We start from the raw sequence: 16,671 nt of genomic DNA on the forward strand, positions 1-16,671 counted from the left end.
GCAACCGTAGCAGCTTTCTCCAGACAAGTGCTTGCTGTATGCCTGGCATTTAGCTGAAGGAAAAAAATCTTTTTAAGATTTTATTTATTTAGAGAGAGAGCACGAGTGGCAGGAGGGGCAGAGGGAGAGGATCTCAAGCAGATAGAGCCTGGGGTTCGATCTCCTGACTCTGAGACCTGAGCGAAGTCAGGAGTTGGACACTTAACAGGCTGAGCCTCCCAGGCGCCCCAGGAAGGTGGGTTTGATCCAGGTTTATTAAGAGTTCAAAGTTTGTCTTTTCTTTTAAGGTTTTATTTGTCAGAGAGAGACTGCACAAACTAGGGAGAGCGGTAGGCAGAGGGAGAAGCAGTCTTCCCGCTCAGCTGGGAGCCTGATGTGGGACTTGAACCCAGGACCATGGGATCATGACCCGAGCTTAGGGCACACGCTTAACCTACTGAGCCACCCAAGTGTCCCAAGTTCAAAGTTCTTTTTTTTTAAGGTTTTATTTGAGATACAGAGAGACAGAGTGAGATAAAGCATGAGAGGGAAGGTCAGAGGGAGAAGCAGACTCCCCATGGAGCTGGGAGCCCCATGTGGGACTCGATCCGAGGACTCTGGGATCACGACCTGAGCCGAAGACAGTTGCTTAACTGACTGAGCCACCCAGGTGCCCCAAGTTCAAAAAGTTCTTAATCACTAAGATACAGATTCTTAAATTGTCTACTATCAGGATCCCTTTATGATCTTAAAAACTGAAGGTCTCAAAGAATTTTTGTCTTTGTGGGTGAACATCTATAAATCTCTCTCTCTCTATATATATATGATGGAAATCAAAACCGAGAAATGTAATAAAAGACTTAAAAAGAACAAAACCCATCATGTTAACATAAATATTTTTATTAAAAGCCACTATTCTTCAAAACAAAAGAATTAAAGAGTGGCACTGTTTTACATTTTCGCAAACCTTTCACATCTAATAGAAGACAGCTGGATTCTCCTGCCTCCTTCTGCATTCAGTGCATTGCTTTGGTTGAAGGACAGAAGGAAAAGCTGACCTCATGCAGACATGTAGTGGAACAGGAACTTCGTGAATCTTCTGAAAGGGTTCCAGGAGCCCACAGGAGTCCTCGGACCATAGTTTGAGAACCACTACAGTAAACTAGACTGTTTCTCAGTTAAAGATTGCATCACCACCGAGCTGGTTTTAGATCTGGCAAGTTCTTCCATGGCCAAGACTTTTTATTTATTTTTTAAAGTAATCTTTATACCCAACGTGGGGCTTGAACTCATGACCCCAAGATCAAGAGTCGCATGCTCTACCGACTGAGCCAGCCAGGCACCCCCATGGCCAAGACATTTTAAACAAACTGCAAAAGATTGTGGTGGTAAAGGCAATTTGAATTCTTTTTAATTCCATTTGAAGTGGACACTTTGATACACCAATTTTCAACTTGAGTTCATGAATTCTTCTTTTGCCAGCCAGAATTACATTATTAGATTTTTTTCAGGTTTATTTTTCTAAACCGAGAAGAGAAAGCAACACGTCATACACAATCAAGGTTAACATTCGTATAGTGGTTTTACAGTTTACAAAGCTTCTTTCTGTGCACGTATGATGCCATTTAGTTCTTAGGAGCCGTTCTATAGGGGAAAGGGCGGAGCAGAGACCACCTGCCTGAGACCGCCATCGATGACCAGGCTGTGGACCAGGATTCCTCGTGACCAAGCGCTATGCTCACAGGACAACTCTGCTTTAACGAACAAACATCATCTCACTTTCGAAAGAAAGCCTTCCAACCTAGGAAGCAGGGATCCTTTATCTATGTTCACTTTTTCACATACACAAGAGACAGCATCTGTTCTAGAATCCAACTGGATTTTATTTGACACAGAATACAATATGGCTGCAGGAATAGCAAACTGAAAAGACAAAGCAGAAAAGACACGGTTCTATCTAATTTATAATTAAGTAACAGGAGGGCAAGTCACTAAATGAATAACAGAACAGTTGAGCTCGATGGAAGAATTCTCTCTCTAGTGCCCGTACCTGAAAGACAAAGTACATTATTTTATTACTTTCTTAGTAATTTCCTGCTTGAGACTACAGAACCTGCTAGAACACAGGAGCAAATGCAAGGAAAACTTTTAAAAGATGTGAATGCAAGTGTGCTCTCAGATTGGGTTGACACGAGGTTTTGCCCCTTTTATTTTATCCCTCACATTTTACCTTCTTCCTTCTTCTTGCTGGGAGTCCCTCCATGGGCCTCAACTACACCCACCTGACCCCCCTTCCGGTTAGCAGACAGATGTGCGCAGTATTGGGAGGCGAGAGGAAAAAGGAAGAACCAGGGGCTGCGACGGGGAACCGCTCTGGTGGCTCCAGTCCGCGGCTCAGACACCCTCTGAGCACTCAGCCTCCCCCTCCCACCGCAGCTTGTTTTCACTCAGATCTGCTACTCAGGCAAACACCGGAATAGTCACCGAAAGGCCTGAATTTCAAAATCTATCACCAGGTCCAATTTCCACCCTGATTCCATTCAGCACTAAGAAAGAGAACTGTAGAGAAATGAGGTACGGATTTCAGGTGGTTTCTGACTTCCCCAAAAGGCAAAATTCGGCTCTAATAAGAGTATAAAAACAAACAAGGCCAGGAAAGTTCTTCCCCATATAAATGGGCTTCTTGAACAAATATCCTTCTATTATTTTACTCAGTCTTCTGTCCAGTTCTTTATGGACCGTTATTCTCTGAGTAAAATACTTACATAACAAAGTACAACACAGAACATAATACATCTAACAATGGGTGGAAACCAGGGCACTTGAACTCTGGGTCATGCTGTCAATCATCCCGAAGGACTACTAGATGTTTTAAACACTTCTCATATGAAATCGACTTGAACATCGTTTACCAAAAAAGTTGTGCCAAATTCCACACAGAGTAGAGCCCCAGCGTTTGTAAGTGTACTGGAGAGAAACCGAGATGTTGTCTATCAGATTAAAGGATGCCCATGATTTATTCCTTCGGAATCTGTCTTCCCAATGCGTTGTCGAGCCCTGCCTGACAAGGCCACTGGCGGGACACGGTGGTGGTGTCAAAGCCCAACACGAGGAATTCTTCATAATCCCCACTTCCTAGGCTCAGTCCAGCGAATATTTAATGGGCAACACGGCACAATTTGGGTCCAAAACAGAACCTGGAGCCTGCTCCAGGGCAGCGCCAATTACAAAGGCCTCCTGAGAATGCAGAAAAGTGCCTTTGCCTTGGTATGTGGGACTTCATGGTTCTCCTCAGAACTCGAGCTCCTGAGGCTGGGGAAGGACTATCTCCCGTGTTTTCGTATCTTACACATTAGGGAGCACACATTTTGCTGAATGAAGCACCGTGTTAGTTAAAAGTTAAAACACTGAGTATTTGGCAGGTTTCTTAAGAAATGAACATGCATTCCGCAAGACTTCCAAAATTCTTTACCAAATAAATAACCAAGTGTAAAAGCAAAATAGCTGTACCTATGAGGGGTTTCTCAACATTTAACAAAGAACCCCATCTTTTTTTTAAACTTCATATGTCCTATTAATCAAAACTCATATTTAAATAAACCCCCTTCTCATAAAAAATTTGATAAAGCAAATGATCAATAATTCAACAGCAACAAAACATAGCATTTCACAGGAAAAGAAGCATCAAAACATATTAAAAGTAGCCAATCTTACTCAAAATTCAAAAAACACAGCTGGATACTAGTTCTCAACTATCAGAGCAGCTGAGATGGAGAAGTCTGATAATAGAGCCTGAGCAGGAAATGGAAAAAGGGGCCTTCTGCTGCCCTGTTTAGAGGGAGAGTAAATTATAATATATTCTTGAGAAAGGAAAATCTGACTTGAATCAAAAATAAAAAGGTACACACTCTTCACTCAGAAATTCCTCCTTTAGGAACTACTACTGCAAATACACCTGCACATATTCACAGAGATTCACGTATAGGGATGCTCATCCTTACACACTATTTTTATGTGAAAAATCTGAAACCCAAAATCTACCAATTAAATAAATTATGGTGTATCAACATAAAAACTACTCTTCAACTATCAGAAAGGAGGTACTCGGATATACATGAAAAAGCTCCAAAATGTATGCAATGAAAAAGCAAGGTGAATTACTATGCTGGATGCTCATATTTATGTTAAAATCACACACACATATGTAGCCATGTGCATGCAAGCATGTTACGAAGCTAGTCAGGATGTACTAAGAACTTGTGGTCACCTCTGGGACCGAGATCAGGAGACTACGGTGGGACACTAAATTTTGGGGGTATGCCCTCTTGACTATCTGAATTTTTAAAAAATTTACCATGTCATGTTTTATTTATATAATACTAGTAATTTAGTTGAGATAGCCACAAATACCATATCAGAGTTAATCAGCATGAGATGGAACCATGAAGCAGAAAGGTGGATATAATTCTAGCCCAAAGCAAAGATACTTGACCTTGGTTAGCCCCTGGAGCCTTATTATAGATATGATTCTGGAAATAATGAAGAGTTTGCAGATTCTCGTATTTTCTACTTTCACAGACCCTGAGAGGTGGAACTCACAGATGAGCGCTTGTTTTACTAACTAAAAGTTTGTTTGTAAAACAAGGTATGCTCCCTGTCTCCCATCTTCTCAGACTCTGCGCCCTCCAGCTTGAGGTGACTTGGGGATGGCACGGCCCACAGAGCCCAGTCTTACAACGTCAGAACAGCCAGACACCTACTTTTGGAATTCCCACTCTCTGTTGTCCAACGGACACACCTGCCGTGTTTTGAGCCAGCGAGAGATGCAGTGGAAGTGAAAAGCATGCTGGAAGAGAAGACACATTTTATTAAAGATCATTCCTCAGCCATCTACTGACGGTTTGTCTCAAGGGCAGCAGCCTGGTGACACACAGGGGGCCAGCGAACAAGGGGAGACAACAAACAATTGAGAGGTAGAAGGTCAACAACCCCTTACGCCTTGGTCGGGTACGGGACACTCCCACTGAAACACCTGTTAGAATGTAACCACTACGAGAAGAAATTGTTCAGGAAGCATCACATACGCTGTAGCAGTGCGGTCCCTCCCCTTCCCTTAAGGGAAGATGGAATGTGGCTTCCTGGTCCTCTTGGGCCTATAAGGGGAGGCTTCTACTTTCCTTGGACACATGCCAGGAGGCCCTTGATCACAGGCAGATTTCAAACTTCCGCATTCTTGGTCCCCAACTGTCCCTCTCCCACCTTGGAGAACGGGAACCCCGGGGGCAGTGACTTCTCCTGCCGCCGAGACGGGCACTTCCCCAATCTCCCCGCACCCAGCTCAGCTCTGTTCAAAAGACCTTCTTTCCAGATTTGTTCAAAGGTGTACCGATATTAAAACAGCTCAGTACCTGGTAAGCTTTTAAGGGGCGAGGCACTTTCTCTTAAAAAGGAATGAGATTAAAAAAACTAAGGAAAAAGGAAGTATCACGATGTACAAACCGCACACAAGCAGCGGAAAAGATGATCAAACGACTTATTTCATGATCAAGGCAAGAAATAAAATGGCCCGAGTACCAAGAAGGCTGGTACCTGACAGGGAGCTAGGAGATGGCTTTCAGATTTGGGCGAAAGGAAAATCTGTGGGAGTTTTTTGGTGTGAGTGAATGACACGCAGGCGCTCATCACAATACCTCTGCGACAGACATTTACTCTCCCGACTGCTCACGGGAGCAGAGAATTAAGACAGCAGCAGCAAGCGCTCCCCTCATCGTATCTGAGATGGGCTGGCTCAGGTGGGGACAGGGGAGAAATGCTGGCTCCCCAGCAGAATAACGGAAGCTTCTGCAAGCCTGATTTAATAACAGCCTCGAAGTCTGGTCAGCAGGCCCTACCAAAGCATGCGGGGATCTTGGAGAAGAGTCACTGAGTGGATTACCATCACGGGCACTGTCTTGATAAAGACAGAGACAGAATGTGGTAATCGAGAGTGGAATCCACAGCTAGCACACTATAGATGGTCCACAGGACAGGTACTCGCCCAGGTGAGAGCTTTAGATCCCTTTCACGCAACTTGTTGGCTCTCACACTGCTCACTGGGAAAGAGGGAGAAAAAAACAAAACTTCCAGAAAGCAAAAGTGAGGCCTTTTTTTCCCTCAATCACCAGGTAGGAGGGACAGGCTCACCTAAGGGTATTCAGGACGCCCTTCCCCCCCGCCCCCGCCCCCAATAAGTCCCTTGCAGCAGTACAGGGTCCTTATACACGCCAACTACCTCGGAGATGGAGAGGGAAAGGGGGGCTGCAAGTAAGGTTGCAGAGCAGATGCCAGCATCCCTGCACCAGCCTGGTCCCAACCTTCCGCCCGTTAATAACCGGCGGTCGGCTGAGGGGAGTACCCGGCAGTCTCAACCTCGCTGCCTATGCTTACAGCTCAGAGAGGATGCGGACCCCTATCACCTAACCGGAGCCTCACAGCAAGCCTGGTGAGGAACCACGACAGGTATCATGACCGTCCTTTTGCAGTCAGGAAACTGAGACTCCGACAAATCAAGGGACTTGCCTAACTCATGGCGCCGGCGAGAAGACCCAGAACTAGAAGCCAGCGCTGGTCCAAGGGCTTCTGCTTCCCCAGGCCAGCTCCTCTTTATGGCAGGCTCCCTGAGCTAGTCTCGCCTTCGCCGAGTTTAGGGGAGGTTCACCTTCTTTGCCCTCCACCGAAAGGTAACATGGCCCTTGGTATATGCCTGAATGTCAGGCAGGGCAAAGAGCCCGATATATTTTATTTCTTTATCCCCATGAACAACAAATCCAACTGAGCCAATACAGGCTACTGGGAACCGCTCAAAGGGCCTTGACAGAATTAAGAAGGTGCGGGACAGGCTCAGGTAGGACAGAGCCTCAGCCTGCTGGGCCAAAGTACTGATATGTGCTCAGTAACCAACACCCCCTCCCCCGCCGCCAAAGTTGTTACTTATTTATATTTAACAAGCAAACACTTACAGCCTCCTATGTGCTAAGATAAAATCATTTCATCCTGATTATAACTCTGTGCAGTCTACATGAGGGAAGCCAGGGTTAGGGATGTCAAACACCTTGTCTGAAATCACTTAGCAAGTAAGTCAAAGACAGGGAATGGTGGTCTGACTCCAGAGCCTCTTAGGCCTGGGCTATGCTGGGGGCTGCGGGTCGTCTTTCCCCTGGGCACAGGAGGAGAGGACAATTTTAGCTCCTGTAACTGGGACTATATGGCTATAGAGATGAATTTTTAACACATGCTAGAAATAACATATTTGATGTTGTTATCCTTCACAGCTGGCACGTCGTGGAAGGCTGTACATTCAGTCCAACGATGCTGGACAAAACATTTCTGGCATGAGCCACGTTAAAAAAAATCCTAACTTAGTACGTTTGCCACACTTTAGAACACACACACACGGGCCCTTGAACACTCAATTTATTTGCCAAACTTAGTTCCACAAGGCATATATAGCCCTAAAAAAAGGATCTGTTCAGGAGGTAAAGATGTCCACCAACAGGAAAATATTCCAAAGACTGCCACAGGCCTTGCAGGCAATTCCCAAAGATGAATCCCCGAAGTGTTGCTAACAAAAGTCGTTCCTCTTTATAATTAAGACAAAATGGTGCCTGTATAATAACTAGTAATTTTTAACCTATCACAGGTGAACAGTACAAAGATTTAAAATCTTTTTTACTATTTGTATACCTTTTGGGAGAAAGGTGGGCTAGTCATTTTTTTTCCTAGTTATTTTCAAGACTGGCAAAGCAGGAAAAGTGGTAATATGTTTACAAGCCATGCTGATAGGGAAAGATGTTTCCTTACGTTACAGACTCCCCACGCAACAGTGCACTCTTCAGAAGTAGCGGACGCCTGGTTAGCTTGACATTCTATGCCTGTGGGAACAAGAGCAACAAGATCACTGGACCTCCCGCGCCCCACCTGCGTAGTATCACAAGCTCAGGATCTGGGCGGAGGTAGGGATGAGGGTGGCGCAAACCTGGACAAAATCTCAAGTGGTTCATTAGTCACCATTGTTTTTTCATGAGTGTAAGAAGGGGTGAAGGGCAGAAGGCAGAGACGTGACTTAATCATTTGCTTTGCAACGATTTCCTCTCCTTGCTCACAGAGTGATGAAGGAAAAGGCACATTTTTAGTTCTGAACATAACCTGACCTGTCCAAACCGAAGTGATTTCTCTTAGTTTGGTTCATAAAATTCTTAAAAGCTATCTCGTAACTCTTACTGTTCTGAGAAATGGCATCTTCTTCCTATTTTGGGCCAACGCTGCCTCTGAGGTCCTTACAACAGTATGGCCTCCCTGGGTAACAAGCTCCAGCCCCTCGAGGGGTCAGGCACACACAAGAACTGGGACAGAAGCAAAATAAGAGGTGAAGAGGCCTGTGGCCCACTTGAGCGCATGCGCTGTGTGAAAGCACCAAAACTCAAACATCTTTAAAACACCGTCAAACAAAGCCAATCTGTTCGGCCAATAGGCTAGAGACTTGGGGCCCACCAACTGGTGATGCGTACTGCCCGAGGTGATGCTGTCTTGTGAACAGAAGCACATTAGGGCAAATATATCCAAATATCAGTTTCACAGAGGGGGAAGAGAGAGGAATTAAAATAGAATCCAAATCTGACTGAGGTCAAAAACTGATGAGTAAAGCTCTACTGGGGATGAATCTTCAAGGAACAAGAATTACTAATGTCTAATTTGCTTTCTCTGAAGGTGGTAACTAAATGGAGTCTCTCATCTGAAGAATAAAAAGTTTCGGCAAAGAGTAATAATAGACAATTACTTCAAACTTCCATAGGTGAGAAACAAAAAACTGTAGGCAAATAGCGCTGAGACTTGAATGGGTCTGTCTGTCTTGGGGAAAATTATACACCATAAGGGTTTTTTCCATCCTTCAAAACTATGAAAGGCAAAGGAGCTGAAATCACAGAACTTCCTTTTGCTACCAGATCCACACTACAAAGAGAGTTAACTGGGTTCTCCTTCTGACAGGAGTGGAGAGTCTAGTCTATGCAAGGATTTACAGGAGCTCTGACTGCACTACCATTTTCAAAAGTAGGGAAAATAAAATCTGATGTCCTTCAAGTTGGAGTCTCTCAGATGAGCACAATATATCATGGAATTTGTTATTAAGAGCCATAATTATTACTGAAATAAATAACGACTGTTTCAAGGTACATTATCATGTTTAAATTTTTCTAGGTCAAGGTATTTTAAGGGACTCTTCTGTGCCAAGTGCAAAGTAGGCTCTCAGTACTTGAATAAGCAAACGAAACCACTTCTAACAACAGAGACCATGGGGGCCAAATACATACGCATTCTTTACCTGGTAATTCCTAAAGAAGAACAAAAATATATAGGAGGGATAGGACTGCAATCTACAAAGCCACGTAATAAAGGATATGGCATGAAAAATTATTAAATATGAGTGTAAAGTGTTTTCAAATAGAAAGTGTTCTTGAGGGGCGCCTGGGTGGCTCAGTTGGCTGAGCATCTGTCTGCCTTCAGATCAGGTCATGAACCTAGCGTCCTGGGATCAAGCCCCACATCAGGCTCCTTGCTTAGTGGGGAACCTCCTTCTCCCTCTTCCTCTCCCTCTGCCTGCTGCTTCCCTTACTTGTGCTCTCTCTAATAAATAAAATCTTAAAAAAAAAAAAAAAAAAGAAAACATTCTTGAGCTGTTCGTGCAGGCAGGAGCTGAGTCGTTCATTAAAACAGGGAAAGGAAAAAAAAAATAAATAAAATAAAACAGGGAAAGGGGGCGCCTGGGTGGCTCAGAGGATTAGGCCGCTGCCTTCGGCTCAGGTCATGATCTCAGGGTCCTGGGATCGAGTCCCACATTGGGCTCTCTGCTCAGCGGGGAGCCTGCTCCCCCTACCCCCGCCTGCCTCTCTGCCTACTTGTGATCTCTCTCTCTGTCAAATAAATAAATAAAATCTTTAAAAACAAAACAAAAACAGGGAAAGTAAACTATTCACTGTCAACCTAGAGCAGCCCAAACAAGCAGCACATAATGGGTTCCTGTCATACCCCTGCAAAGGCAGAGGCTTAGTGCATGGGACACTAAGTTTGGGGACTTTTAAAATTCAATATAAGAGCATTGCCGGGGCGCCTGGGTGGCTCAGCAGGTTAAGCCTCTGCCTTTGGCTCAGGTCATGATCTCAGGGTCCTGGGACTGAGCCCCACATCGGACTCTCTGCTCCGCAGGAAGCCTGCTTCCCCCTCCTCCTCTGCCTACCTCTCTGTCTACTTGTGATCTCTGTCAAATAAATAAACAAAAAATCTTAAAAAAAAAAAAAAAGGCATTACCACCAAAGGTCTGCTAAGGAAGCAATGGTTTCACCTTGGAAGCTGACGGATTTCACACTTTCAAAACAGGGATAGACCTGTGGTTTAGGAGAGGCTAACTTCTCGTGGGCAAAGGGTGGGTCTACACCTTTCTGGATGCCCTCTTCATCTGGAACAGACGACCTGAGGTAATGGAGAAAACCTAGATTATGTGTTTCAGCAACTCTTAACAACAACAAAGAAATGGGGCAATATACAATAAATACGAAGCTAGAAGAGGGCATGTAGTGTTAATTTTGACTCAAAAGAGGATGTCTTCAGACCAAGAAAGCTTTACAGAAGAGTCCGACTTGGGCACAGCCATAATCACTGTTATTTATTTAGGGCTATGTACATGATTATTCATTTAATGCCAGACCAGAATTTATTAGAAAATGGCCATTGCTAAATCAAGATTCTTATTTTCAGCTTTGACAAAAGTCTTTTTACAGGAATCATAATCCATTTATTTTTTTTAAAGGAAGGCAAGCCCAGTTGTCTCAACCAGACTTCTCTGTAGTGTCTGTGATGAACAAAAGGGTATGTTTCTTAAGGGTAAAAATTTGCTCTCAGTCACTGTTTTATACTGGTGCCTAGCAAAACGCCTAGGATGTGAGCATTCATTGAATGAATAAAAGACAAGACTTGAAAACAGACTCTTAATTATAGAGAACAATTTGATGGTTATCAGAGGGGAGGAGGATGAGGAGATGGGTTAAACAGGTGACGGAGATTAAGGAATACACTTGTCATGATGAGCACCCGGTAACGTATGGAAGAGTTAGTCACTACTATATTGTATGCCTGAAACTAATATAATGATGCATGTTAACTAGAATTAAAATAAAACCTTAAGGGATGCCTGGGTGGCTCAGTGGGTTAAGCCTCTGCCTTTGGCTCAGGTCATGGTCTCAGGATCCTGGGATCGAGCCCCACATCGGGCTCTCTGCTCGGCAGGGAGTCTGCTTCCCCCCCCCCCCCCCCTCTACCTGCCTCTCTGCCTACTTGTGGCATCTCTCTCTCTCTGTCCAATAAATAAATAAAATCTTTAAAAATAAAATAAAACCTTAAGAAATAATTTTTTAAAAAAAGAACAAACTTCTCAATTAAAATTTTGAAAAGACATGACTTGAAAATACTTTCATAATTTTTTGTTAGAAGATTTCAATATTCTGGGGCACCTGGCTGGCTCAGTCAGTAGAGCATGAGGCTCTTGATCTCAGGGTTGTGGTTTCAAGCCCCACACTGGGGCTTACTTAAAAAAAAAATCAATATTCTACTACTTCATCTAACGTTTAAAATATGTGATAAAGTAGGTATGTATCTAACTGAAGACCTACACTGATCCCTCAAGTGTTCAACTCTTAAGATAAAATATCAATGGCCTCTGTTTGTTGTGGTCCTCCCAAGAAGTACATTCTCTTGAATCCAGAGAGACACAAAATGACTTAAATAACTTAAAAAACCCAAACCAGGGTTATTTGGAATCATTAACTATTTACAGAAGAGAGACCCAAGAAAATAAAATTTGCTTTGGGCACAACTCCTCATGAAAACGCACAGCAACAAAACTGGCACGCATGTAATCAGAACCCCACCCAAACACATTTAGAACTGGGCATATGTTTTTCTGTGATGGATTCCTTCTATCTCTACTAAACATGATGGTAGCTGCTGTCGGCTTTGACTGTCGTGTGAAAAGGTAAACAGGGTCAAAATTCGAACAGCAAACTACCAACACATATTTGACTGGTGCTTTCCAAGTTGCAATGATCAGACTATTCCCCTATCTTGTATTTTTATTATTCATTGAGCAAGTGTCTAGTGAGAACCTATTACATACTGGACACTATACTAGATGCTGGGAAGAGAGCAGTAAATAACATACATACGGTAGAGAACGAACTAAATGAAATACTACAAAGGCAACCACGGGAGGGCTTGGGAATGTTTAACAGAACTGTCACAGCCTGTGTGTATGTTAAGTATGGGCAGGGAACACATCTCTGAGCTAGTTCAAGATGAGATCTAAAGACAACTATGGGTAAGTTCTGCACGGCTCCATAGTCACCACTAGCCTCATGAAGGTACTGAACACTTGAAATGCGGCTAGTCTGAATTGAGATGTGCTGTAAGCGTAAAATACACTTCAAAGACTTAGTAACAAAAAGAAAATGCAGACTATTTCACTTTAAAATATTATTTACAGAGCACCTGGGTGGTTCAGTTATTAAGGGTCTGCGTTCGGCTCAGGTCATGATCCCAGGGTCCTGGGATCGAGCCCCACACTGGGCTCCCTAATCGGCGAGGAGCCTGCTTCTCCCTCTCCCACTCTCCTTGCCTGTATTCCTTCTCTCACTGCACCACTCTCTGTCAAATAAATAAAATAAAATCTTAAAAATAGATAAAAAATAAGATATTATTTACGTGTTGATATGAAATTTTTTTTTGGAGATAGCAGGATAAATAAAATGCAAATCACCTATTTCTTTTTACTGTCATGTGGGTACCAGAAAACTTTAAATTATGTATGTGCTTGCATTTGTGGCTCATATTCAGATCAGACAGTAGTGGGCTAGGCAAAGGTAGTGGAGAGAAGAGGGAGAAGAATACTGCACACCGAGGGAACAGGATGTAAAAAGGCTCTAAAAAAGAGCATGGACAACTCAAGAAAGGAAAGCAAGCCAAAAAACCCTATCAGAGTGAGTGGGAGAGTGTTGCAAGATGAAGCTGGAGAGGCAAGTGAGTGATTTTCAAAATAAGTGTCTACAAATCCAACTCTAGAAAGCTGAAATTTCTTCCCCTTATACCTCATCTCTGTAACAAACCATTTTAGTACCTGGATTAAAAAGTAACCTCAACTATTACTGGTATGATCAACACACCTGCCCCTATTACTATAAGGATCCCGAGTCCGTCAACTGCTATGATCAAATCCACCATGTACTGGCTACTACACGGGATGGAATCTGTAGGAGATTTAAATGAAATTTCTTTACTGCAATTAGCTGTCTATTTCAATGTTGGCAGCGATGTCCTCTTAACTTTGGGGCTAACACTGAAATTCCTGACTTCGTTGGCTTCTTTTCTTTATAAATCTTGCCAAGCAAAAACTAGCTTTGGTGGAATATTTTAGCTCAAAGTTTATTTTTTTCCTTTCACTATTTTTGCCTTTGAGTCTGGGTATGAGATGGGAAATATAGAGGAATAATCAACAGTGCCTCTGTGTCCACAACTCATTCTAAATGTGTGCTTGCCATCTTTAGATTGAGTAGATTTATTCTGAGAGATGAGTGTGCCTCCAGGATATCATTAAATCTACTCTATTTCAAACACACCAGCGGACTAGAGGCTGAAGACACCAAGTGTTCTGACTAGGCTGTGTATCTCCTTGGCAAGAAGAAATTTGGTCACATCGGGATAGTCACAATCTCTGTAACCTTCTCGACTTCCTCCCATCCTCCTCCAGTTACTTACAAAGATCCATAATGTGGTTCCTGCAGATGGCACAGTTATCAACCACAATATCCCAGGCCCAGAGGGCTACTGCATTCCACTGCAAAGAGAAAAAGGGGGGAACAATGCACTCTCCTTGTAACATAGGCATGCACACACTCTAGGATTTCATGCTGCAGTACAGTTATCATCTCTTTGGCCACAAGGATCACCAAACATAAGAGTTTAGGGATATTACATTACTCTTATTTATTTTATAAGAGGACAACAGAAGGCCTAAGGTGTGCTCACCCGTTCTTTAAACAGTTGAGTATATGAACACAAATTAATGGACTGTCTTTATTTTCTCCCACAACTTACAGTAATTTAGTCAACCATACCAATGTAAGAAAATCGGGAATAATTCTTAAGTGTCTATTTTAGGTCTAATAAGCACAAACTTGAATTTCTGTACAGGTTCCCCGGAAGAGCTCAATTTCTGCACAGAAAAGTATCTGCTCTTCAAGGCAGCTTTGCAAGAATGAGCCGGGAGGTGAAAGCTAGGAACAGAAGAACTATGATCATGATTGGATCATAAAATGGGTAATCGTGGGATAAGCTGGATAACCAATTACCCAGTGTGTGAGTACACAGAGCAAGGTCATGACTTAAATCTTAAAGATTATTTCACAACAAACTCTACAATTCACCAGAATTTTGGTGAGTTCCTACCATCAAATAAACTGCTGTTCTCAACTTTCACATGCTCAGACTCTCATTTAGTTTAAGAGAATTCCAATTAAGTGTTTATCTAAAAGCAGCATTTAAGCAATTTAACCTTCTGGCTTCTGCAATTATAAATATTCCCAAACTCCCTTTTCCTCCACTAATCTGGTGCTACTTCCAAAACCTTCACTTCTTTCAAACCCAATTCTCAGGGCCTAGTTCAACTTCTTCAGCACTTTTCTCCCGAAAGCTTCAACTTGAAGGAAAACAAACCAACCAACCCCTATTTCTTTTCTTCAATATGGCTGCTGCCTGTAACTGAGCATGCAGTGTCCACAATGAAACACCAAAAAAGCAACAGCAGGGGGAATATTGTCGGTGTTTAGCCAGATACTCCAGTAATAACGTTTCCCCTATTTTAGAGTTTTCATTTGGAACAGATTTATTTGATATTATGTGGGAATCGGCACTTTTCTCCCACACTGTTGGCAAACCACTATAAGGCATTTCATGCAAAAAAACACGTTCAACATTTTTGCTTTCCCACTTTCACCAGGTCGTTCGCCACTAGTACTCAACCCTTCCTAAACGACACAAGGTTTGGGATCGCATTTTCTTTTTAACAAATTCCATCAACCGGGGGGGGGGGGGGAGGGGGAACAGAGGGATTTAGATATGACCACAGAACTGCGGCGGCTGTGTGACAAACCAACAGACCTCTCAGAAGAGCCTAGAGTTGTTACACTGGAGACACTTCAACTCGGCGGGGACGAGAACTAGAGAGGGGGCTAAGGGAGGCCTTGATTAGGCGAGGACCGAAATAGGGTCCTTCAATAAGTGGGACCCTGGGCTTCGGGAAGAGGCGGGGCAAGGAGATCACCAGCAGGGCTCCTCGGAAACCTCCAATGCGGTAGGAACTCAGGTCCCGGCTTTCGCCGCACTGCCCCCATCCTCCACCCACTGCATCGTTCCGACTCCCACTTCCATCCACCCCACCCACTCCTCCCCACCCCTCCACCACTCCAGTGACAGCTCAGGCGCTTGGCTCTCCCAGCCAAGTCGCAACCCCGCGTATCGCAATAAGCGCCTCCGTGATTGGCCCCTCAGACTCCTAGCGAAACCAATACTGCCATTGGCAGTGGGCCCCAGTCACGCCGATCAACTCTAAGACCCGCCCCCTAGTTTCCTTTCCTGGTACCCGGTCCCAGGAACGCCCTGAAATGAAGCCCTTTCCTCCGCGCCTCGATCATCCTCGGGCCTGCCAGCCAGATCCGCGCCTCTCTACCTTCCCTGAGGAAGGCGCTGGCGAGACCCAACCTTTTTCACTTCAAAGCGCTTCTTGCCCGCGCCGCTGTTGGTGCCGCTCGGGGTATCCACATCCATCGCTGCCGCCATTTTGGAAACACACGGTCTGTCGTCCGGCCACTGCGCCTGCGCACCAGCGCACGCCTCCCTCCCCCTCCCTGCCCGGCACCTCCTCCCGCACCCCGCCCCCTACCGGCGCGCGAGGGGCAGGTGGGGGGCGGAGCACGTAGCCACGCCTCTTAAAGGCGCTGGTGCAGGTCCCTCCCTCCCCGCCCCTCCACCTCCTGGCCCCGGCGTCGGCCGGGGAAGAGGCGGGGGCTGGGGCGGGGCCGGGCGGGGCCGAGCCGACGTGATCGAGCCGGGTGGAAACGCTCTCAAGTCTCCCTCTCGCCTCCTCCCCCGGGAAGCCCCCGGCCGCACTCCCTCTGCTGGGGCGGCGGCTGCTTCCTCCGCCTCGGCCGCGACCTGCAGTGCCGGCCCCGCCCCGCCTTCCCCGACCGCCGCACCGCTCCAGAGCCGGCGGGTCTAAAGCAGCGCGTTTCGGCAGGGAAGCGGCGAGGGCGGGTGTCGCGACTCCTGCTCGCGAAACGGGAGACCCCCACAGTTTCACAGGTTCCCGACCAGTTTCCCAGCCAGGCCCGACGTGCAGCCTCCCCGGGAGAGCCGGGCCCAGGCATCGTTTGGTTCCCGCTTCCGATTCGGGAAATGCTCAGGATACGACGGGGAGCCCCGAGCTCCCCGAATGTCCTCTCCGGGGCCCAACTGTGTAGGCATTCCCCAGTCCTGCCTTAACCTGCACACCTGAAATAGGCGGAGGAGGTTTAGGAGCCTGGGAGATGCCATCTCCAGCCTGCCCGAGATAGCATT

General features: G+C 45.2%; 1 protein-coding gene across 1 annotated transcript; it reads right to left on the reverse strand.

The window, feature by feature from the left end:
• Positions 1 to 858: 858 nt before the first annotated feature.
• On the reverse strand, positions 859 to 15,945 carry RBX1 (ring-box 1). The gene is made up of 5 exons (XM_046012317.1): positions 15,817 to 15,945; positions 13,816 to 13,894; positions 7,819 to 7,889; positions 4,740 to 4,825; positions 859 to 2,029 (listed from the first exon to the last, which is right to left on the reverse strand). Exons 1-5 carry the CDS (start codon positions 15,892 to 15,894, stop codon positions 2,017 to 2,019), a joined length of 327 nt encoding a protein of 108 aa, XP_045868273.1. The 5' UTR covers positions 15,895 to 15,945; the 3' UTR covers positions 859 to 2,016.
• Positions 15,946 to 16,671: the final 726 nt, after the last annotated feature.

The sequence above is a fragment of the Meles meles genome, chromosome 7 (assembly GCF_922984935.1).
Source record: "Meles meles chromosome 7, mMelMel3.1 paternal haplotype, whole genome shotgun sequence".
Classification (NCBI taxonomy): domain Eukaryota; kingdom Metazoa; phylum Chordata; class Mammalia; order Carnivora; family Mustelidae; genus Meles; species Meles meles.

Excerpts from the sequence above, each read along its gene's own strand:
- RBX1 (XM_046012317.1), bottom strand. The coding sequence starts at position 15,894 with ATGGCGGCAGCGATGGATGTGGATACCCCGAGCGGCACCAACAGCGGC. Across the intron at positions 7,890-13,815 it reads GAACCACATTATGGATCTTT|GCATAGAATGTCAAGCTAAC; the intron begins GTAAGTAACTGG and ends TTGTTCCCACAG. Across the intron at positions 4,826-7,818 it reads TTGCGTGGGGAGTCTGTAAC|CATGCTTTTCACTTCCACTG; the intron begins GTAAGGAAACAT and ends CTTCTCTTCCAG.